This window comes from Pelmatolapia mariae, linkage group LG1 (genome assembly GCF_036321145.2).
Source record: "Pelmatolapia mariae isolate MD_Pm_ZW linkage group LG1, Pm_UMD_F_2, whole genome shotgun sequence".
In the NCBI taxonomy this organism is placed as follows: Eukaryota; Metazoa; Chordata; class Actinopteri; order Cichliformes; family Cichlidae; genus Pelmatolapia; species Pelmatolapia mariae.
In genome coordinates, this window is record NC_086227.1 from 27221275 (window position 1) to 27244932 (window position 23658).

At 40.0% G+C, this 23658-nt stretch overlaps 2 protein-coding genes across 6 annotated transcripts in view; one reads left to right on the forward strand and one right to left on the reverse strand.

Annotated features, from left to right (window-relative positions):
- The first annotated feature begins 59 nt into the window (after positions 1-59).
- kctd3 (potassium channel tetramerization domain containing 3) lies at positions 60-10364 on the forward strand. Its single transcript, XM_063477530.1, has 19 exons — positions 60-451; positions 835-888; positions 1742-1787; positions 2187-2260; positions 2372-2430; positions 3090-3170; positions 3365-3523; positions 4142-4232; positions 4688-4878; positions 5093-5208; positions 5392-5479; positions 6113-6229; positions 6348-6518; positions 6627-6782; positions 7075-7171; positions 7378-7571; positions 7681-7819; positions 7937-8059; positions 8506-10364. The coding sequence occupies exons 1-19, from the start codon at positions 381-383 to the stop codon at positions 9047-9049; spliced, it is 2571 nt and encodes an 856-aa protein (XP_063333600.1). The 5' UTR covers positions 60-380; the 3' UTR covers positions 9050-10364.
- A 3230-nt stretch (positions 10365-13594) lies between these two features.
- ush2a (Usher syndrome 2A (autosomal recessive, mild)) overlaps positions 13595-23658 on the reverse strand; it is a 216882-nt gene continuing 206818 nt past the window's right edge. For all 5 annotated transcript variants that reach the window (XM_063477546.1, XM_063477553.1, XM_063477570.1 and 2 more), the window contains exons 83-94: positions 22223-22429; positions 22029-22121; positions 21343-21488; positions 21006-21124; positions 20715-20813; positions 20436-20612; positions 19890-19973; positions 19551-19692; positions 19321-19408; positions 18376-18441; positions 17052-17252; positions 13595-16158 (exon numbers count right to left, since the gene is read on the reverse strand). In XM_063477546.1, coding sequence (XP_063333616.1) covers positions 16069-16158; positions 17052-17252; positions 18376-18441; positions 19321-19408; positions 19551-19692; positions 19890-19973; positions 20436-20612; positions 20715-20813; positions 21006-21124; positions 21343-21488; positions 22029-22121; positions 22223-22429 — 1512 coding nt within the window. In that variant the 3' untranslated portion in view covers positions 13595-16068. The remainder of the gene's footprint in view (positions 16159-17051; positions 17253-18375; positions 18442-19320; positions 19409-19550; positions 19693-19889; positions 19974-20435; positions 20613-20714; positions 20814-21005; positions 21125-21342; positions 21489-22028; positions 22122-22222; positions 22430-23658) is intronic.

A 23658-nucleotide genomic window follows, 5' to 3' on the forward strand; every position in this document is an offset into this window, starting at 1 on the left:
TTTTTTTTTTTTTTTTTTTTAGCAGGCTCGTACAGCTGTTTCACGTTGCTAAAATCCTGCGCAAGCTAGTATCCACGATTTACATCTATGCAGTGATGCAAACAAGCGCGCAGGAAAATAAAGGAATTATTGTGTGGCTGCCTTTTTGATTAAAAAACACTCCCAGCCCGTCTTCGCTCACTATGCGGAGGCTTCATGATAGCAACGCGGTTCACATAGGTCGTGTATAACGGATATTTTATGGAAGGTGGAAGCAGGAGAGGCTGTGAGGCTGAGGAGTCGGGGCATCAGCTGAGCTGGGGACTGGAGCGTTAGCAAGCTAGCCTTCGTGACAGAAACGTTCATAACGGAGCAGCGACTTTTCGCTGGTTCACTTCATCATGGCCACAAATGGTAACAGTTTAACGCCTGCGATGGGAGAGATCATTCAGTTAAACGTCGGTGGGACGAGGTAAGCTTCGTCAGTGGGACACCTCAAAAGATGATGGCAATTATTTGTGAAATTTGAGCTCCTGTGGGTAATGATGTGTGTTTACATTGACAAACAGCCACGGATGTAGCCCGAGTAGACACACCACACAAGCTTGTTTACTTGATCGTTACTCCTACTTTCTTACACACGAGGGATAATGTACACACTGAAAATACACAATATATCAGTTTCATAATAAAGGCAGTTTTTTTCTTCTTTTAGCCACACCAGTCATTGTTGTGACGACTAATTATACCTCTTGGTCGACAGATTGCCCAGTCATGATTTTAATGATGCAACTTTCTATTTTTTCACAATACTGTGTTTTGTTATAATTGTGCCATTACGCCTTCATACTGCAGGTTCAGCACCTCCAGACAGACTCTGATGTGGATCCCAGACTCTTTCTTTTCAAGGTCTGTAAATGCTGCCAGACTCTTGTAAAGCACATGGGATATATTTGGTTAATACACGGAGCTGATTGCGTTACTGCTCTTCCCTTACTGCTGCTACCAAATGAGAAGCTCCACTTTAGTTGTAAATTGTGTGACTTCTCTGTATTGTCTACAGTTGCTGTGTAAAAAATGATCTAAATGCATATAGCAGTCAGACTCAGTGAGCATATAACTATGCACTCATTCATATTACATAATTAATGTTAAGTATGGATGTTACATTATGTCATTTCTGCCCTACTTAATCCTGCTACAATCCCAGTGATGGTAAATATCAGGGGATTAGAATTACTATTCACTATTACCGGAAAAAGGTTCATGATAAATTAGTCCTCTGTGAAAAAGTGTTCAATGTAAATGTTATAATAAAGGTATTGGAATGTGTGGCTTTTTTAAAATCAGATTTTAGCCTTAGAGGGAATCCTACCCTCTAAGGCTAAACAGCTGATTGGGGCTAGGCAGATACCAGAGTCGTAACAAACTCAAAACACTGGACTGGCTCACAGTTTGACAACAGCTGACCAAGTAGTGTAAATGCCTGCCAAGGCACCTGTCTGTCTGCCCGTCTGTCAGTCTATCTGCTCTGCTGCCAGCTGTCTGAAGTTTTTTTTTTCATGCAGACTCTTTCAGCTTAATTGTCATAGTTAATAGCAGCAGACACTGATATGGTAATAATTTGTATTTCAGTGTCAACAGGCTAGCCAAGTGTTTGTTATTGTAAAATAATTGCTTGTAGTGGTGACACTGGTGGTAAGTGGAAATAGAGATGTGCTTTAGCTAACTGGAGAACTCTGTGTGTGTGTCTCTTTTCCAGTTTACTGAGTGGAAGGATCTCCACTCTTCGGGATGAAACTGGAGCTGTGAGTAGCTGTTGCTACCAAACTGGGGCAGCATCTGCAGGCACCATCCAACATCAGGGAAATAAAAAAGGACATGACATTTTGTCTGTTACACATTACTGTTCTGAAGTACGATACATGATGCTGAGATGAGCAGATGAGCTGACATCCACTTCTCTGCTGTTGGATGACGCGCTGTTTTTGCAAGGCCACTTCTGACTTCATAACTTTAGTTCCATAATTTGTTGTGGATTCTGAAAAGTGTTAGAAAATAAACAGAAATGTTCACTGTAACTCTCCAGAGCTGTGACATTTTCATTAACTCTTCAATCAAGTGACTTAATAGTTAGTCAGCTTTTGTGTCCATTGCGACAAACTGCTGGATTTTCAGTCCTCACCAACTGATTTTCTGTCTTTCAGATATTTATTGACAGAGACCCGACAGCTTTTGCACCAATACTGAATTTCCTCCGAACCAAAGAACTGGACCTGCGGTGAGCAGTCTTAATGATATTCAGAAAATATCTGTTTATTTTTTGGTGTAATTCTGTCGGTTTGTTCCTCGTAACTTACAGAACAAATATACTGTTTGTTTCTCTCTGCAGGGGTGTCAACATCAGCGTCCTGAGACATGAAGCAGAGTTTTATGGGATTACTCCTCTGGGTATGTTGTGGAACAAAGTTTTAACAGGAAACAGAGTCAGCCAAGTATGAGTACAAACATTGTGGAAAGCTTATAATAAACCTGTTTTGCAGCCAATACATTTTGCCAGCGTTCACTCCATGTCTCCAATATCAGCAGGTATTGCATAATAGTTGAGTAGGTTGGGGTTTTTTTTTGGAACGAGTATAGTACAAAGAGCTGCTGTCATTAATGTGAAATGTTGCTCTTTAGTTTGAATGTTTTTTTGAGGCTCAATTTAACCAAGCTCGCAGCTGTAATAGTGTTAGTTCCACGTACTCTAATGTTGTTTTACATCCTGTTTCAGTGTTTGTAACTTCCCTGCATTGTCTCTGTACTCAAATGGGAAGCTTACCTCAGTGAAAGCTGATCACCTTCTTAAACTCATTATATACAGAACAAAGTACTTGGATCTAATTTGAATCAAAGTGGACATGAACTTTGGCAAAACAAACTAAAGAACAAGATCCTGAGGAAAATTTCCATCAGTAAAGAAAAAGAAAATCAGCATCAGTAACTATATTAAGTAACCCATATTAATGTTATTAAGATAATGACCTAATACTAATTTGCATATTGTTGCTTTTTGCTTTGTTTTTTTGTCTGCCCCCCTGTCTTTGTGTGCGTGCATACATGTGCAGTGCGTCGCCTGCTGTTGTGTGAGGAACTGGACCGCTCATCATGTGGTAGTGTTCTCTTCCATGGTTACCTGCCACCCCCAGGTAAAGACGTGAAACTGAGCGACACTGAAACTGAACTGAAAGATCATCCTTCTGAGGTTTTATATACATATATACATATATATAAATATCTAAAAAAAAAGTTCCAGGATGGAAATAACCTGCTTTTAAGTTCTAGAACAGCACAGGAAAGTCAGCAGGAATTTTTATTTATAAATTTCTGTTAATCTTGACAGCCATCCCTGCCCGGAAATCAAGCCCCGCATCAGCAGCCATTGGCTCTGCTTCAGATGAACGGCCAGGCCCTAGTGGAGCAGAGGGCTTCACCCGCGTTGGCCCCCTTTCTCACCCATCCTTCTCTGCCTCGCCTGGAACAGATGATGGCCACAAACTGGGCAAGTAGCCTGCGACATCTCTCTGAATACACAAGATAAATAATAGTCATAATCTGAAGATTTTGCATGTGCTTACATCTATTGTAGCAAATCGTGAAAACTCAGTTGTGGAATATACTGTAGGTGTAATCTCAGAATAAAAAACAAGCAGGAAATGTAGTAAGTGACTTGTCAGTAGAAACAGGGGTCTGCCTTCTGCCTTCCCCAACAACTGTGCATCTACTGCATGTAAAGGAGCAAGGACAGTTATGATGCAGTCGTATGTGTGCCACATCAGTATCTATATGCCAGTAAGAGAGTTCAGTTCATGTACAGTGTGTTTGTGTGTGTGTGCATCACTGCTGGAGCTAATATGACCTGACATCCTTTTAGCGCGTTAGTAGCACTCACTGAAGTAGCCCAGTTTCAAATTGGTCTGCTCCTTGCTAATGATGGTATCATGTGATGTACATATTAGAGGTAATAAACAGAGAGTAGAGTATCTGGCTGCTTTTAGAGATCTGAATCCCATTTTAGGTAATTTAGAAACCAATAAATGAGTAATTAGGCAGAAAAAAAAGGCTTGCTAAGCATGCTGTGAAAGACATGAGGTTAATGGTGTTTTGTTTGTGTGTGCAGGTCCCATGGTTGACCCTAGGAAGGTGCTGATTATAGCAGGACACCACAACTGGATTGTAGCAGCCTATGCGCACTTTGTAATCTGCTACAGGTAATATTACAACATTTCTCATACAGCTCTAGCTCAAAAGTGGGACACATTAAATAATTTATAATGCACACATGCATTCATTGTCTTTTATGTCTCATGTTTCTGAGTGCCAGCATTCAAGCTGTCATCTTTGGTTTTATTCAAGTTAACTTGATTCAAATATTAATTATAGCTGAAGCAAACAGTCCACACTGAGAGTAAAATATTATTTCTTTTTGCAAATATCAATTTTTTACAACACGGACAACCTAGTAAAAGTTTTATTAGGTGTAATAAGAGTGGGTATGTACTCTCACATTTATGAAAGCTCATATATCAGACTTCTTTAATCTTAACCAAATCCAACTGTTCCAGTGCAGAGGTGCATGTTTGTCACTCTTGATTTAAAAACTTAACGAGAAAGGCATAAAAATAATCAGAGGGTAAAAAGTATTTCTGTGCTCTTTTCTCTGCAGGATAAAGGAATCCTCTGGATGGCAGCAGGTGTTTTCCTCTCCCTACCTTGACTGGACCATTGAACGTATTGCACTCAATGCAAAGGTGGTGGGTGGCCCACACGGAGATAAAGACAAGATGGTGGCTGCCGCCTCTGAAAGCAGTATCATCCTCTGGAGTATCCAAGATGGAGGCAGCGGTAATGAGATAGGTAGGCTAACAAAAAACAAATAAACAGAAACACCCCCCCCCCCCTCCCCCCCCCCCATTTTAATGCTTTAGCCTAGATTTTTTTAATAGGTATACATACATACCATTTTGTATCACCCGTAACGTCCTTCAATCTCTGACTCCACCTTTAGTCTACATTCACGTTTTCCAGCTTTCTACAAGTTTGTTAAAGTTCATTCTCTCTGCTGCCCCAGGGATTTTCAGTCTTGGTGTACCTGTTGACGATCTATTCTTTATCGGGAACCAGCTGGTGGCTACCAGTCATACAGGAAAGGTTGGAGTGTGGAATGCTGTCACACAACACTGGCAGGTAGGAGAGCGTATGTGAGTAAAACACAGAGAAGGCTGAGTGCTTGTGATTTTCCTTGTTTGTGTTTATTATAAATGATATACTGAATAATTGAATTGTGCATTTGTTTAACTTAGATTTGCTTCCTAGTGAGAGGCACCAATACTGAACTGATTTTGAGTTCCCTTTTTTTTTTCTTGTTAGGTTCAAGATGTGGTTCCCATCACCAGTTGTGACACTGCAGGATCCTTCCTGCTACTGGGCTGTAACAATGGCTCTATCTACTACATAGGTACACACACACAGGTTTATGTTTTTTCTGTCTGACACGGAGTTTATGGATTTTTTTTATTCCAGTGGACGCCCCTGCTGCAAAACAATGATACATTTAATTTTTTTTGTGATAATTAACGGAGGGTAACCAAACCTGGTTTAACATAATGACTGTTTACATGACTTAAAATTAAGTGCATGAGTAAAGTGATCACTCTTACGTCTTGTCAAATGCCACAGACAGAGGTGTTCCTCTCTATGTGAGCCAAGCAGTACTGCCCTTGCTTTTTTCTCTTCAAACCAGGAGCAAATTGGTAACTTTGATCTATGATGATCACTGTTGTGCCTATCACAAATTTCAGGCACTGAAGCAGATTAAAAATGAATACCTGTAAGATAAAAAAAACCCCCAAAAAACCTACAAATAGTAAAATATTCTGGAACGATTCTAGTAAACACAGGTGTCTTTTTCCTTCATGCATTCATCATTCTCTATGAAATGCTTATAAAACTACCATGGCCTCCCCCCCCATCTAAAAGACTGAAATTTATTAAGAGGATTCATTCCAGGATCTGAGTCAGGATATTAGTCAGTGAAGGGCTTATAAAGCCGCAACAAAGACATGCTAACATGTAACCTTCTTCTTTTCAGACATGCAAAAATTTCCTCTGAGGATGAAAGACAACGATCTTTTGGTGACCGAGCTTTATCACGACCCATCCAATGACGCCATCACTGCACTGTCTGTCTACCTCACACCTAAAACCAGTGAGTGGGCAAGTTTTTTTCTTCCCACAGATTTGAATGTAAGAAAAATGACCGTTACTTAGTTGTACATATTTATATTGTGCTTTTTGTTTTTCCACTTCTCTGCTCCTACTCTCAGGTGTGAGTGGGAACTGGATCGAGATAGCCTATGGGACTAGTAGTGGAGCAGTGAGAGTGATCGTGCAACACCCAGAGACAGTAGGATCAGGACCCCAGCTCTTTCAGACCTTCACTGTGCACAGGAGCCCAGTGACAAAGATCATGCTGTCTGAGAAACATTTGGTATCAGGTGAGGAAGGTGTTGCAGGCAGTATCCCTGTCTATGTGTGGGCTATAGAGGATTTTATAGGATAACAGCTGCCTGCATCTTATGTGGTTGTGTATTTGTGTCTGTCAGTGTGTGCAGATAACAACCACGTTCGGACGTGGACAGTAACCCGTTTCAGAGGGATGATCTCCACACAGCCAGGCTCCACCCCTCTAGCTTCCTTCAAGATTCTGTCTCTGGAGGAAGCAGAGAGTCACGGGAGCTACGGCTCCGGGAATGATATAGGTGAGAGAGTTAAAAAGTGTGTTTGCACTGTAATACACATAAACTTCTTTAATCCACCACTGATAAGATAAACAAGAAATCCCCCCCTGTGCAAAATAGGGTTAGGGTTAGAGTTACCAGTCATCATCATCATCATTATTAACCTTAACTGAAAATGTATCTATACGTTGGTGAAGCTCCATGGAGTGACACTAAAATAAACTAAACTTTAATTATGATTAAAGTTTACGTAGTGGCTTTTGCAGTATTTGTGCAGTATGTTAACATCACTGAGGTGGCTTTTTATTCTCAGGTCCTTTTGGAGAGAGAGATGATCAGCAAGTTTTTATCCAGAAGGTGATCCCCATCACCAACAAACTGTTTGTGAGGCTCTCATCAACTGGGAAAAGGTACAATGCCCTGCCTCTCTGCTCCCCTGACCTTTATCTGACTTTGTTTCCTATCATCTGACATACATGATACTTCTTTTCTTTCATTAAATGTCCCTGTAGGATCTTGGCACTTCTTTTTAAAATTTACTACCGGTAAATGACTGAGTTTTTGTCTTTGTGGTCGCGTGACTTAATTTCATTTAACATTTTTATTTGTGTCTTAGGATCTGCGAAGTGCAGTCAGTGGATGGGACCACCATCACTTGCTTCATGGTACGGGAGTGTGAGGGCTCCAGTCGAATGGGGTCCCGACCTCGCCGTTATCTGTTCACAGGTCACGGCAATGGCAGCATCCAAATGTGGGACCTGACCACTGCGATGGACACCGCCAATAAAGGAGAAGAGAGGAAGAAAGAGGGTGAGGAAGGAGAGAGATTAGTGAAAAGCTAGAAATGTGAAGGCGAATGTTGTGTTTGTTTTAATGAAACAGTAAGTTTTTAATATGAGGCTCCTCTTATTTCTGATAGATATAGGTGGGCCTACAGAGGAGGAGCTGCTACAACTGTTGGACCAGTGTGACCTGAGCACCTCCCGCTGTGCGACACCTAACATTAGCCCCGCCCCCTCTCTGCTACACCACACACGCCTCCGAGAGTCCTGTTCGAGGTTAGAAAGACAGCATTCATTTATTGAGGTTACAAACCTATATATGCCGTCTGAATTATCAGAAGATGTGCTTGAATGAACATAAAAGACTTCTTCTTTTTTTGTCATCAACCTCAGTCTGCAGTTACAGGCACCAGAGCCCATTCCCGAGACCCAGGCTACATATGGAGCTGTGCGACCCTACAGAGAGAGCCCCCTGCTGGCCCGTGCTCGTCGAACTGAGTCCTTCCACAGCTACCGGTGAAATATCATTTGTCAAACACTTATACTAGAAGGGTTCAAATAAGAGTATACTAAGGTGATAACAGAAATCTTTAGGATTTCAAAACTTAACCCCCCCCCCCCAAAAAACAAAACCCAAATATTGAGACTAGTAAGCAAGATTGAGTGTTTTTCTTGTGCGATTTAACCACTTTCTAAATCAGTTGTTCTTCACCCACAATGCTGTGTTTCGCCAAAGAAGAGCTAGTTGGCTGACGACAGAGCAGGGAAGAGATGGAAACTTTGTGGCGCCTTACCATAACAGAAGCACTTGGCTTTATAGTCTCATTGCTTGGCTTTTCAATAACATAGTAATTTGATTATGCTCTACTAATTTAAGTTCAGGAAATGCTGAGTTGTCCCTGTTTGCATTATGTTCCATTATCTATCTAGCAGTGACTGTCAATATTATCATGCTTTCATAGAGACTTCCAGAACTTCAGCCTGACTCGAGGTGTCCTGGACAGCACAGGGCAGACCCCTGATTCCCGCCGCTCTCTTTGTGACTTTGGGCCTGAAGACAGCGAGAGGAGAGCCTCAGTCTTGGAGCTGTGGGCTTCCCGTACCACAAGTGCAAGCTGTAACACAACAGCTGGAGCGTCTGGAGTATCTGCCACAAAAGCTGAATCCAGTCAGGAATCTGCACGGCAGCCTCCAGACAGCCCAATTCCAGGAGGTGACGTCAGGCGAAAGGTACATGCTCAGTCAGAAGAAGGAGAGGCTCCTGCATCGGGAGGAGACGCGGTGAAGGTTGATGGAGGTGTGAGGAAAAGGGGAGTACTGGAAGGAAGCTTTCTTGGGAGAAAGAGGGCTCCTCCAGTTCCACACCTTGCCTCTGTCCCCTCTGGATCAGAAGGCGGTGGGAGCGACTCTTCTTCAAATGCCTCTCCTTCCCCCACCAAACTGTCCACCTCACCACGACACAGGAAGCTGGTACCTGAGCCATCCAGCCAGGACAGCAGCCTGTGAGGGCGCCTTTTCTGTTGCTCTCAGTGGAAGTTATCTCGTAGATGTACACCCTCTAGGTGATCATGATAACAGAATTCAAGAGCAAAAGAGGAACACGAAGCAAAAAAGCAGTGACGGCCCTTTCCGCCTCCACAACAGCCTTGTTAAAGTATGGTTCAGGATGTTTGTTTCTCTTCAAATCCCACACAACAGGAGTGCTGCCATGTTGTAATGAGCGCAACATAAATATACAACATCCCAACGCTAACATCACTGTCAGGGCAGGAATGCTTTTCTTTTTTTTCTTAGATTACTCACACTCGTAAAAATCTGCCAGGTGCCAGTGATGCTCCTCCTGTCTCAGTTTGTGTTTATTTTAGGCTGTCTTAACAGATTGCTGATAATCTTGTTAGCACTTTAAGTTTTAGGCATGAATCAGATCATTTGCTGGCTCAGTCCTGGAAAGAAAAATGTGTTTTTTATTCCTTTTATGATGTTGCTCACTCAACATCTTAAGGAACACAAAGCCACTACAAGAACAGGACAAAAGTCTGTTTGACAAGGTACGGTTAAAGGAGTGGTTGGTCACTTCTAAATGTGAAAACATGAACTAATTAACATTAATAACATACCACAGCACTAACAGTAACTAACCATTTACCAAGATATTTCAAAGTGTTTCTAATAACCTATATCAGGTATGCATTACTTTGTTCAGAACCTAATCTAAACTGATCTGTCTTCATATCTGTAACTAACAGTTACTTCTATTATCATATAAGTCATTTTAGATGTTTTAGTCTAAAACAGTGTCATAACATGTTACCTATCACAAACGATTTCACTTATAATGGTATAAAAAGGGAACAAATCAGTAAAACTAGACCCCATTTGGTGATTGATCACCTGATTGGCTGACTGATCCGTTCAGCACTAGAGCAGTGGAATTGATCAGACCCCGAACCAGAGGCCACGATTATATCAAGCATCTCTGACACTATGTGCAATTTGTCGTGCAATTGATTTTTACTTACCTTAAATGTGTTACCTTCACTAGAATTCTAGGCAGATACGTGGATCCTAGAATACTTCGGGACACAGTAGTTATTGTTGTTAAAGCAACAACACTAAAAAGCCAATAGAGAGCGAGCAGTTCAAGCAGGCGATACAACTTTACAGAGTTTGCGATATGACAGCTCAGTACTATGCAACAGTGGATTTATCATGCACACCAGAAATGAATAACTCTGGTTCCCACATGCGGGCGATTCAAACTGAAATCTACGTGGATAACGGCCTGCAAAAACGTCGAACCCCCGTGTGGATGAGTGCCTGCTTTTCACTTCAGCTGGCACAGTTTTACCCGTTAGTTCCAGTCAAGTTACACTGTTAATCTCCTTTTATACTAATTGCAGTTCAACAGGCTCTTTGATCCTCAAACAAGACAAAAATTGAAACAGTTGTGTGAAGCATTGGACTGCAATGTTAAAAAATGTGAGGTATTTTATTAGACGATCTATATGTGGAATTCAAAGAAGATAATTCAGTGCTCGAAGCGAAATAAAAATTATATTTACACAAAATAGTAAAAGCAAATGTCTTTTTAGTATTTTGTCGTATAGATAGTCAAGTTCTTCTTGTCTCAACAGAGAGAAAGAACACATTTTATTGTCAGCTTGTTGTTATAGTTCACAAGTAAGAGGAACCGTTTGTGTTCCTGCTTTATCATTATTATTATTATTTTCACAGTGGTGCCTGTGCAAGATCACTCTAATTATTTATTTTTTTATTTTCACACTACACTCATGCTAAAACAAGGACCTACACTACATCACTTTACTCCCTTTGAAACAGGTATAAAATGCGTGTTGTGTTGAATGACTGTTGCAGTGCCTTATGTAACTTGTTTGGCGGTTATCAGTCCGTTAATGTGTTTTAATTGAAAAAAAATTGTGACCAAATGCTTGTGAAGACGGAGCTCATTGTGGAGGCACATTACAGACCTGCCCACGTTATGTTGTGATTTTACAGCGGGATAAAATAGATGTAAAGAGTGGCATTAAATATTAAGTAATTAGGGATTTACCGATGAGTGTACTGTGAAATTCTGGATCGACAGTGATACTGATGTTTATTATGTTTTAGTTGCTTTTTTAAAAAAAAAAAATTCCCCAATTTGTTCCAGGGACACAAAGAGATCTTGAATATGAAAAAAGTAGGTGAACTGTTTTAAAGTCTTTCAGCTCTTCATCACACTGTCTTTAGCCAGCACTGGCAACAAATAAACATTACAACACTGAGAACAGTAAATGTCTGATACGGATGTTGTGGCTGATACATGGGCACTTAACATTACATTAGCAGACTACATTGCACATAATCCTCACATGCATTAAGATTGGAAAGTCGAAACTTCCTCCCGAGATAGCGGAGATGGGGGATTTTATTTTATTTTTTTTAAATGTAACTTGTACTTTTAGTTTTAAGCATACCATATAGGGTTGGAAACAAAAAATATCTGTGAGTGACAACCTTAATTAGCATAGCCATGCCCTGAAATATTAATCACACTTTTCCAAAAGCAGCAGTAATGTAACATGTTTCATTGGTGATCATTTCTGAATGACAACAGAACTGACCGCGTGCTAACAGCTTGTACAAAGATGTAACATTTTGATACATTAAGTGTGTGAAATGTGGACGTGTAATCAGAACAAAATCCTGATGCGGATGCATTGATTTGTCTAATGGTGTGTTGATGTATACACTGTTCATACAAACATAAGGCCTATATTAATATAATCATGCTATCGGACCTAACATCATTCGCATTTGCGCTATGAAGACTAATGTTACAGTAACCTGCTAATGTTTATTTTCTATAGAAACATGGAGTTAAATGAGTATTTCTGCACATAGTTATTTATCTTCTGCAGTGTCTCTTATCTGTTGCTCCTTAACCTCCCCTGGCTATGTTTACATTATATGGCAGCCAGATGCTAATGAGCTCAAAGAAATACATATCTGTTTATTTAAAAAGGCCTGTGCATTCTTGTTTTCTACATTGTGTATGCATTACGCGATATTATTTACCACTGCATTGAGTAATGATCGAATATTAAGTTGCTATAGAGTCACATTGTTCATGCAATTGAAACTACCACTGTGTTCACTAAAACGTCTGATTATACTCAGTATGTTTTGCTTCTTTCTTAAAATTACAGATTTGTTTTTTCATTTTTATAAGTTCACATTGTTATTCTTAAAAAATATTCAACTATTTACATAATTTACATTTATATTTAGATAGAAACATACCTTTTTATTCCAATTTACTTTATTTATCAGTGCATAAGAATCATGTTTCATCGGTCTTGAACCATTTCACTCGAGATTTCTGGGCAGATATCATCAAAGCGATATCAGGATTAATCTTATAACAAATGCTGTTTGGGTGTTTTTTTTAGGATTTGATATTCCTAAATGTACAAAAATGATGAGATCCTTGAAAGGAAAGTGATTTTATGATAGTTTTACCACTTAAAAGTTTGACACTATTTTTTTTTAATACTATACATCGTAAGTCAGTCACGTCTGGGTAAGGTTTGCATGGATAACTAAGAGTGCGCAATTGTTGTTTTGTCTGAGTGTCACAAAGGTGTGTATGTGTGTCTCCCCAGCGCGCTCATTTCACTAACCTTCCCGTTCAGACAGTCTCCTCTCTGCGATGGCGTCTGTCGTCATTGTGATTTATGAGTTTAATAAAACCCTGAGTGTGTCTGTGTGTGTGTGTGTAGCTCAGGGCCATACTGTCCCTTACAATCACTCCACAAGCTCTCTTTTCACAGCCTCTCCCCCCTACTCTGTGGCTGACAATAGCTGTGAATGTGGCTGTGAATGTTTTAGAAGTGCCCTTGTCAGATTGGTGTCCTTGAGCGAGGGCATGCTTGTTACTGCCACTTTGTTAATTTCAAACTTGCCTTGATGTCCCCTCAAGGGATGCAGGAGCAAAACTAAATTACTGCTGCATAGTTTTGATGGAGACACCGGCCCTGTGTGTATTTGTGCTTGTGTTTTTTGACTCTGTGTGTGTGGTAACTGAGTCCCTGTGCAGCTGGTGGCACAATTCTGTGTTATACTAACTCAGCAGAAAAGAGGATTCCTAAATCTACATTTCAGCTAGATCACCATGGAGCCCCTTTTAATAGAGTGACTTCATTCATTATGTAACATCCAGTAGTATTTAACCATCGTTATTACTGTGTGTAAACAGCAACTGAGGCACATTTAAAGTGCTACATATATTTTAAGGATTATTTCTAAGCAAGCTATTTTGTTTTTTGGAACTGTATTTCTACATTATTTTATTAATATTTAAACCTCATTAGCTTGAAGATTAATCTGGTACATTTGTGGATCTTTTAAATGCTACAAGAGGTCTGACTCTTTAAAAATTTGGTTCATAATTTGCTTGACACAAGAATACTGCATATATTTATGGTAAAAAAAAAAAACCTTAAAGAAAATGAGAGGCAATAACACAAGAATATTTTTTTGATAGTCAAATTTATCATTTTCCAGATAAAAACACAACCACAGACAAATTAATCATCTATAAATAAGACTTTTGTAAATACAACAATCATAAATAATACTGTCATCATGTAAAAAAAGAAAAATAATTTTGTAATAATACAATAGGCTTCAATATTGTACACAAAACATCAAACTCATCAATATTACACAGAAAGCCAACACCTCTTATTAATAAATACTGTCTCTATGTTCAATCTAATATAAGCGATGTTTCATTTCTGCATTAAAAAAAAACAACTAAACAATTAAATTGCCACTTTTACTTTGATCTTCTTAATAGCAGGATGAAAATTACCAAAAGCCACAAATAACACAGAATCCAGACGAATGCACTTTGAAACCCAAAAGTGTATCTTGACTTACAGCTAAGAAAGATTTGACTACATTACTGCCACTTCCTCAAAACTGAAATTGCACTGAACGGCACACACACAACTGACCGAATTTCAGACTGAGCTTTCAAGTTCACATAATCGCAACAATCAGACGGCACATCTGTGATTCCCAGCCACATTTAACACATTAAAAAAAACAGTTGGCATTTTTTCTACATCAACTACATCAAGCCCATGTTTCTCATTACAACTACAGCTCCTATACTGTGAAAGCTTACTAGGCATAATTACTGGTTGACGAAGAATAGACTCAGATTAATTAACATTCATTTCTATGGTGGTCTCAGGTGGTAAACCTGCTAAAGTAAATCTGCACTTTTCAAAAACGACTAAACCTCTAACAGTTGGCAAACAGTGTATCATAATACAATCAGAACATTTGCTCAGAGTCCTTTAAGGGCTCTTCTGGACCGTAATATAAGCACGGTCTGATACTACATACTGGATAACAATCACGAATGGATACATTTAAGGAACAGACTTGGAATAATGACCGATTTTATGTCACTGCTGACTGTGTCCACATGTGAACTGTATTCAAGTCATACACAAAGTGGGCTAAAATTATACTTATTATACTTCTATTATACTTCTATTATATTCTCTTTCCCACATTATGTTTGGTTATCTGTTTACAACTCTGAACCTGAAATTTGTCAAAATATTAATATATATTACTTATATACACTCACTGGCTGCTTCATTAGGTACACCTTACGAGTAATGAGTGGAACCCTCTTTTGCTTTTAGAACTACATTAACTCTTCGTGGCATAGATTCAACAAGGTGCTGGAATCATTCCTCAGAGATTTTGGTCCATATTGATAGCAAAACACAATGTTGTTGCAGATTTGTCTGCTGCACAGCCATGATGTGACTCTTATTTTTTTACCACATCCCAAAGATGATCTACTGGACTGAGATCAGTGACTGTGGAGGCCATTTGAGTACAGTGAACTCCCTCTGATGTTCAAGAAAACAGTTTGAAATGATTTGAGCTTTGTGACTTGCTGAGTCAGCAACAATACTCAGGTAGGCTGTCATTTAAATTATGCTAAATTGGTAAACGGGCCCAGAAAATATCCCAAGAAAATATGTGTCAAGAAAATTCCCCCCACATTATTACACCAGCACCACCTGCAGTCTGAACCACTGTTACAATGCAGGATGGATCTATGCTTTAACCCTTTATTGACCATGGGCCCACCGGCGGGCCCATTTTACAGGTAAATTTGAAGGGCCGGTCAATAAAGGGTTAATTCTCACCCTACCATTGCAACAGAAATCCAGACTCATCAGATCAGGCAACACTTGCCAATCTTCAATTAACCAACTGTGATGAGTAGCCTCAGTTTCCTATTCCTAGCTGACAGGAGAGGCACCAGAGATGTTCAGAGATGATCAGAGATGTTCTTCTACATACACTGACTGTAATGAGACGTTATTTGAGTATCTCTCGTCTTCCTATCAGCTCATAACAGCCTGACCATTCTCCTCTGACCTCTACGATCAACAAGGGATTTTTGCCCAGACAACTGACACTGGTCTGAAAAACAGAAAATATAAATTTTTCACAGTTTTTCACTCTTTTTTTAGACCATTCTCTGGAAACCCTAAAGATGATTTTGTGAAAAAAATCCAAGTAAATCGCAGTTTTTGCAACACTCAGACCAGCCGGTCTTGCACTAACAACCATGCCACATTCATTCTCACCTAAATCCCCTTTCTTACACATTCTGATGCTTAGATTGAACTTCAGCAGCTCATCTTGTCTGCGTCTGCGTGTCTAAATGCATTGAGCTGTTGCCATATGATTGCCTGATTAAATATTTAGTGAGTTAATGAGAAGTTGAAAAGGTATACCTAATGAAGTGACAGAAAGTTTATGATGATGCTTTAATTAATACCTCATAACACGTGTGTTGTTTAACTTATAGTTTAAATTGAGTAGATCGTATTTAGCACCGCCTGTGCAAATAGCATGTAACAGTGTTTTGCTAGTTTGTTTTACAACTAGGTCTGAATGGCAACTGTGAAACCTGACAGGTCTTAAAGATGAGTGTCAGTGAACATGGTGTGCTCCTTTTTCACAGAACTTAAGGCCTTGATGGCATCCACAAGCTCATCTTCCTCCACATACTGAAAGAAACCACACAAGATCGCAAAATTTAGTTCTGAATCAAAGAAGAGGGGAAAACAATCAGAGAAACAAAGTAAGCATGAAAACAGCGATTTTCAGCTGTCTATATTTCTGTTTTCCGGTACAATTTCACTGATTCTGCATCCATCTAGGAATTGAGCAAGTCAAACCCACAATCCCAAAGCAACTTTATTAAAGTCTTATCATATATTTTCTAGGCAATGATACTAATGAAAACTTTAAACACATAATATTGTAAATTCTTATGACTTTATAATAAAAGAGGAGGAGGCTGGTGAATAATTAGCATAAAATGTTTGTATTGTCATCACTACTCTCTTCTGTACTTGTAGTTAATGTTAGAGTGAATTGATAAATGTTTGTCATTTTTATGCTTGACCATCCATCTCTATATAGTTTAACTGTGGGATGAAAACAATTCCACTCTCCCCCTCCCCAGATTCTCGAGGTTCTGGGTGCGAGGTTGAAGTGTGTTATCACAGGTCTTTTGATGTAAGCTTCCTGCGGTTACGACCCTTTGGTCAGCAGGAGGACACACACACACACACACACACACACACACACACACACACACACACACACACACATTCCTACTTACATATAGAAATTCACACATGGCATACAAAGCTTTGTCTTAGAACTATGTGGGCGTTACTTCTTGTGTGTCTCAATAAAAGGCAGCAGGAGGAGGTCATCGTCGGGGGTCATTTTCGTGTGAGACACAAGACGATACTTCCCTTGCAAGTGAAAACGATCGATTGCTGTTGACTTGTATTTCTTTCACGGGAATAAGTCTCTAGAATTAGTGGGGTCTGAGTTAGACCCAACAGTTAACAAATGAAATTCATAATAAACATAACTCCATACTCACCAGTCCAGAATCGTGTGCCAGTGGGTTGTCCCAGCTTCCTTCCTCCATCATCATCGACTTCCTGTCAATTAGCTGACTTACACTGCGGTGCAAGGAATGCTGGGAGTAGGCCTGGCTGAGGTCTGCTTGGCTGGGAACCCGCAGGACAGAGATGGGGCTGAACTGTGAGTTGCTGCTCACTATCTTCGTGTCTGTCAGACCCTGAGGAGTAGAGTTTTATTCAGAGGCTGATTTGGGGGTTTAAAGCCTTTTATACAAATCACATACTTAGAGAATACTTCTAGATCTAATATTCAATGGTATGGATTTCTTTTTGATTAGGAGCCACAGCAGCTCCTGTGGATAACAAAGGAAAAACAAGGAGTGAAATTAAGTCAGCTGAATATGTTTATTGTGGGAGGAATAAACACATGGGAGTTTGTTGGTATTACACCATATAGCCAAAAATATTGTGCCAGACCTCTTAATTTTTGAATTAGGTTGCTTTCAATCCCATTTTCAGAGGTGTATAAAATCAGGCACCTAACCTTGCAGTCTGCCTTTATAAAGATTTTTGAGATAATTTGTTATTCTAAGAGTTTTCTCAATTTCAGCATCTTATTGTAACAGGATGCCACCATTGCAACAAGTCAGTTTGTGAAATTTCTTCCCTCTTAGACATTAGAAGCTGTCAGTGGTATTATTGCAGTGGAAGTGTTAAAGAACTGAAGCAACTCAGTGATAGAGTACGCAAAGTTCCCCACCTCCTCTGGCATTAACATCAGCAGAAAGAATTGGCATAAGCTTCATGGCATGGGTTTCCACGGCTGAGTAGTTGCTGTAGGTGTAATTTTGCTGGAGCCATAAAACCATTAAGAGACACTATGACACAATATTCAGTTGCTGATTTTACCTTCTTTGCTGAAAATTTTTTTTCAATGATCATTGTATTCATTACATGTAAGAAAGTCAACATTGTACTAAGGACAGACGAAGAGACCTTCACACCACAACAAGCCAACCACTGTCATATGACAGTGTGTAACATGCACGCGCACACACACACACACACACACACACACACACACACACACACACACACACACACACACACACACACACACACACACACACACACACACACAAAGCATGCTTACACAAGCAAGGCGGACATACGCAAACAGGCATCCCTTTTAAATCAAGCATCCCATACCTCAGTGTACACAGTGTAGCTTTTAAGTATAACGCTGCTGATCTCAACACAGTCTGCTACAGTGTCAAACTGCAGGGGGACAGTAAGATAAACATTTAAGGCTTTGAGAGCAAGAACAGAAAATAATCTTACTGTGGGAAGATCAGGGAGGAGCACAGAGCCGGAGTGATGCTTAGAGCACAGCTCAGGACAGGGTCTCTGAGAGAGAGATACATAGAGAGACAGAGGGAGGGAGGGAAACAGAGCGTATACGCAGAGAAGTACAGAAAGAAGTGGAAGCAGAGAAGATAAATAGCAAAAAATAAAGGAAGAAAGGTTGACAGAGAATGGAGAAAGAAAAAAAAACACACAGAAATTAAAGTATTATGATGGAAAACATTAAGGTGTAAAAAATAATTATAGCGAATAACCAAAATAACAGAGCAGTGGATAAAAATGGTTAGTCGTCTTTATGAAACAGATGTTGTTTGGATCTAGTGCTAAAGTCACAACCAATGAAACGTGAGTTGCATGTATGTAAAAAAAACCCCAAAACCATTTTCAGAGTGGTCAGCACTTTTAGCCCAGAAAAAAGCAAAAGTGAAGTTTTATCTGTTGATATCCTGCATGATGCGGTGTAACTAATTTATTTGTTTATAATACAGTATTGTGCTTATCTGTTCTTTGTTGTCTGTATTTCTTTACAAAATGTGCATGTTGATGGATGAATCACCTACTGTGGACCAAATTTACCGGTCTACAGGCATGTTTGTTAGTCATTCAAAATTAGCTGTGAGAGTCTGTGGTTCTATTTCTCTGCTGGCCCTGTGATGCACTGGTGACCTGTTCAGGTGAGGACCCCGCCTCTTGCCCTATGACAACTGGGATACACTCCAGACCCAGATAACCATAAATTGGATAACCTGTTAAGAAATTGAATTTATAGTTCCTGGGTTTTTAACCCTTTTAACCTAATTTTTTTTTTAATCTTTCATTTACTTCTTTGCTTTTTCCTCTTACGTATTCCAAACTTTGTCATTTTTTTCTTTCTCAGTGGCATTTTATGTTTTTGTGCTGCATCTCCTGTCCTTTTCTCACCATGTAAGTCTCTCCCCCAGCTTTTCTTGTCTTCTGAAGCATAACCAGCGGAGGGCGCTCTCTGGCTGATGGATTCTTCCTCAAGGCTCTGTAAGGGAGTTTCAGAAAATACATTCTGTTTGCAGGAAGCGTGCTGTGTTGTACATTTTAGTGCACTTTGAATTTCACAAGAGAGAAGAATAAATTCTGTGCTATGGCTGCCCTAAACCTTTTACAAGAATCACATTTACCTTTGTAGCACTAAGCCCAGCAGTATGGCTAGCAAAAATAGACCCAGTAGGGCTAACAGCAGGATGAACCACAGTTCAGAGTAGACTGGCGTGGCTGACATGCTCACACCCTGTTTACCACTGTCTACAGGGTCAAGAGGAGCTGCACAAAGAAAACAACATGAATAAGTTATTATTAAATTAGCTTTCTAGATTTATCTGTATTTTTAATATATATATTTTCTTCACAACACCAGAACCTGAGAGACAACAAGATTCTGAATCATTGAAGAATGTGTGTGTGTGTGTGTGTGTGTGTGTGTGTGTGTGTGTGTGTGTGCGCGCGCGCGTGTGTGTTACCAAGGCCTGTGGCTGGGCTATATCTGATGGTGGGAGTGCTGGCGCTGCCACTGTTTGTGGTACAAGTCACCTGAAATGACAGAGCTTAGAGGAACAGAGAGAGAAAGACAAAAAAGAAAACAACTCTGGGTTACAATGAGGTGGGAAAATAAGCATGTATAGATGATGGTAACCAGGCTCTCTGTCCCCTGCAGGGCTAATTACAATATGCAACTCAAATAAAATCAGAGTGGGTGAGAAACATTCATACAAAGGACCAAACTGAAACAGAAAGACATTTAAAATTGAAGCTTATTCAGTTCTCAAAGCTTTTTCAGCATACCTACTCTAATCAAAGGCCCGACAACTAAAATTTGTAAGTGAGCTTAAAAATATGAAAACATGAGAGCTTTTTAGTTTCAACCAAAATGCACTAGTAAGTTTTTTTTTAAAGCTGTTTATTCTGTATTCAAATTTTTTACAAGATTTATAGAGTTTACTGCTTGCCTTAGTTATTTTTTCTCTAAGTGCACATGTTGTATTATGAATGCTGTATGTTGCTCTTACTTTTCTGTGAGGTGCGTGGAACATGGAGATAGCTGTAGAAGCCAGTATAGATCCTCAGCTGGCTCTCAGTCACACTGTACTCCTTCAGGTATCCGTTCAGGGAGAAAGACCCAGTCCAGTCTAGCCAAATAACAGTCAGGTTGCTGTCTACTGAGAAGGGGGATACATACTGGGGGGCTGAAGGGAGAAAGAATGATGGTAAGAGAAAATTTGAATGTGTTTTTTATCATTCTTAAAACTAGATATTACTGACTGCTGAGGCAGTAATAAATGTGTTACCTTCACTGAGAGTGTGGACAGTAGTCCAGTTGGAGGCAGTGCTGCCCATGTTATTAAAGCAGGCAGCTCTGAGCTCATATGTGGAGTACGGCTCGAGACCTGCGCAGTTTAATTGTGTTTGTCACAGAAAACTCATAAAGCAGAAAAACGTTTTAAAACAGTTATCCCATCATAATCAAGACTTACAGAATAAAAACTATTTTAAATCACCTAACATTGATTTTACTATTCTTTCTTACTGTATGTGTTACTTTTCAGTGGCACTGGTGCTTGATATTTCTTTATATTCACCTGTAACATTGTAGCTCCGCTTTTTACCAAAAAAACAGATTTCTGTTGGTCCTTCAATACAAGGTAGGGGTATAGGCTGGGAGGGCTGAGGGCAAGGCGATCTGAGGTGAAGCTCACAGCTGGGTACAAAGAGTAAAGGAGTATAAGTGAAAGCAAGATGATAGGGTTTCTTTCTTTTAGTTTGTATGTGCACTTTTCAAATAAGTAAGGAAGGAAGTACAGGTTTATTTAAGTCAAATCCATTTGGTTAATTTTTATTTATATAGTGCTACATCACAACTTCAGTTGCCTCAAGGCACTTTTCAAGAACAAAATGTAATTCAAGATTTTGTCCTACCTTTCGATGAGTCCATTGGGCGACAAAGGCTCATCCCATTCCATCTGAACAGAGCGGGAGGTCACGGTGACAAGGCGAGGAGGAGGCTGGTGGGCTGGGGAAGCAGCAAGAGTGTGGAGCTCACTCAGCGGACCACGGCTACAGCACTGATGATGGTTCACAAAGAAGAGATTTTAAAAGTGTTAAAAAATATGGCCTCACTTGCAACTACAATACTCGGGAATGACTTGCAATCAGCAAAATAGATGTAAGTATTTGAATCGGCATTTGAAATTTGACCAATAGGTGAGGTAATCATAAATATTTCCCATCCATTTTCTTCCAGTTATCTAAATCAGGTTGGCAACAGGGACTTGTACCTATCCTAGCTGTCACAGGGCAAGAGGCAGGGTACACCCTGGACAGGTCGCCAATCTGTTGCAGGGCTAACACAATGAGACAGACAAACACTCAAGCCTACAGCCAATTTAGAATCCCTTATTAACCAAACCCCAAGCATGTCTTTGGTCTGCAGCTGAAGCTGAAGGACCTGAAGATAACCCACACAGACAGAGAGAGAACATCCAAACTCTGCACAGACTATCAACAAAGATACCACATATTACCAGATAGTATTCAACTTTAATGACCGAGTATAGTTGTATAGACCCTGAGTATAATGCCTACCCTACATTTAGTATTATTACCTGATAGCAAGTACAGGCCTCCACTCCTACCCAGTACTGGGTATATGGACGTAAATCGTGGAGTGTCTGCGGATGCGATGTACCCTCTGAGAGCTACAGGGAAAGGACAGAGAGGGGTAAAATGTGTTTAAGTTAACATAACAAGGACAAGTTATTATTAAGTGTATTACTGAATATAGTAGAAGACTCTTTACCAGAGTGTGGTTGTTGTGGTCCAGTGAGAACACTCTGTAAAGACTAATAATCCCATTGGGTTGCGCAGGAGCATGGATGTCCACTACAGCTGACGTTGCTGAAACATGCAGAAAAATAGGGGGTCCTACACCCTGAGGTGGGGCAGGCCCTGTTCTTCCACTCACCCATGGACTGGCTGAATGACCAGCTGAATTGACTGCCCACACCTGTCCGATAAGACCACACATTTATCAGTTATGTGGTAACTTTTCAGTTTGCACATTATGCAAGCACAAGTCAATAACTGATGTATAAAAGCAAATGAGAACATGTGATACAGACTATTTACCCCAAACATTAGGATTTCAGATGCATTTTATGAACTCTTCATGATGAAGACGGCTTCTCTTAATTACCCAGTATTCGCCAGACCAACAGAAAGTTATACATCAATTCACTGGACCATCCATCAAAACTACCATCAGCAGTCAGAGCAAAACCTTTTCACCATGCAACTCACCACTAACATATCTGCATGACAATTACTTTTCACCTTCATCAAGGAGTCACACACACACACACACACACACACACACACACACACACACACACACACACACACACACACACACACACACACACACGCCATAGAGCAATCTTATTTGTGTGGTTGTTTTGGGTATAATTAGAAGGTGTACACAGCACAGGGTCAGGCAGGGTGGAGATTTGCATGTGTAAGTCATCTGTAGCCTGTCAGAAGTAGTGCAGAAGGCAGATGGATGGGTCTGAGCTTTAGTGTTGAAAGTGTGTGTCTGTGCGTGTGGGTTTTTTGTTTGTGGGTATGATTGCAAGATTTGTGCGTGCATGCATGTGCATGCAGGGGTGTTACGAGTTGAATTAACCTCAATAATAGTCAATTAGGCCGTGATCAATCAGACTGATTGATCTAAGTGACAGCACAGATGGACCAAGATGGAGAGAGGAAGGAAGAATGGAGGATGGAGCGACTGGGGATCGGGGGGGAAGGAAGATAGGATGAAAGGTGGGCAAGATGCAGGGTAGCAAACAGAGGAATCAGGAGAAATTTAAACTTGGTGTTCTTTTGTATATAGATACAGATAAGTTTAGTTCTACAGATAAGATTATGTTTAGATTGTACTTATTTCCCACGACACACAACATATGTTAGAGCAAACTTCTGGGCTTTCATCACCTGCTCTGCTAACAGATTTCTCAAGAATATCAAAACTTTTCATGTGAAATTAACACTTTACTGATAGTGTTTTCAGACTGGCAGCTGCTCTCCTCTTGCAATTAAACTGCATGTTTTTAGATAAAACATGGTTATTATAAGTGACACAAAAGTTGTAGCTCAGTGGTTATATTTTTGAATCAACAAACTCATTAGAAAATGCAGCCATATGTAAACTTCATTTTCAAAAAACATATTTAGATA

Coding starts and splice junctions, on each gene's coding strand:
- kctd3 (XM_063477530.1), top strand. CDS start 381: ATGGCCACAAATGGTAACAGTTTAACGCCTGCGATGGGAGAGATCATT. Junction 5,209..5,391: donor CTGTCACACAACACTGGCAG/GTAGGAGAGCGT, acceptor TTTTCTTGTTAG/GTTCAAGATGTGGTTCCCAT. Junction 6,230..6,347: donor CTACCTCACACCTAAAACCA/GTGAGTGGGCAA, acceptor TCCTACTCTCAG/GTGTGAGTGGGAACTGGATC.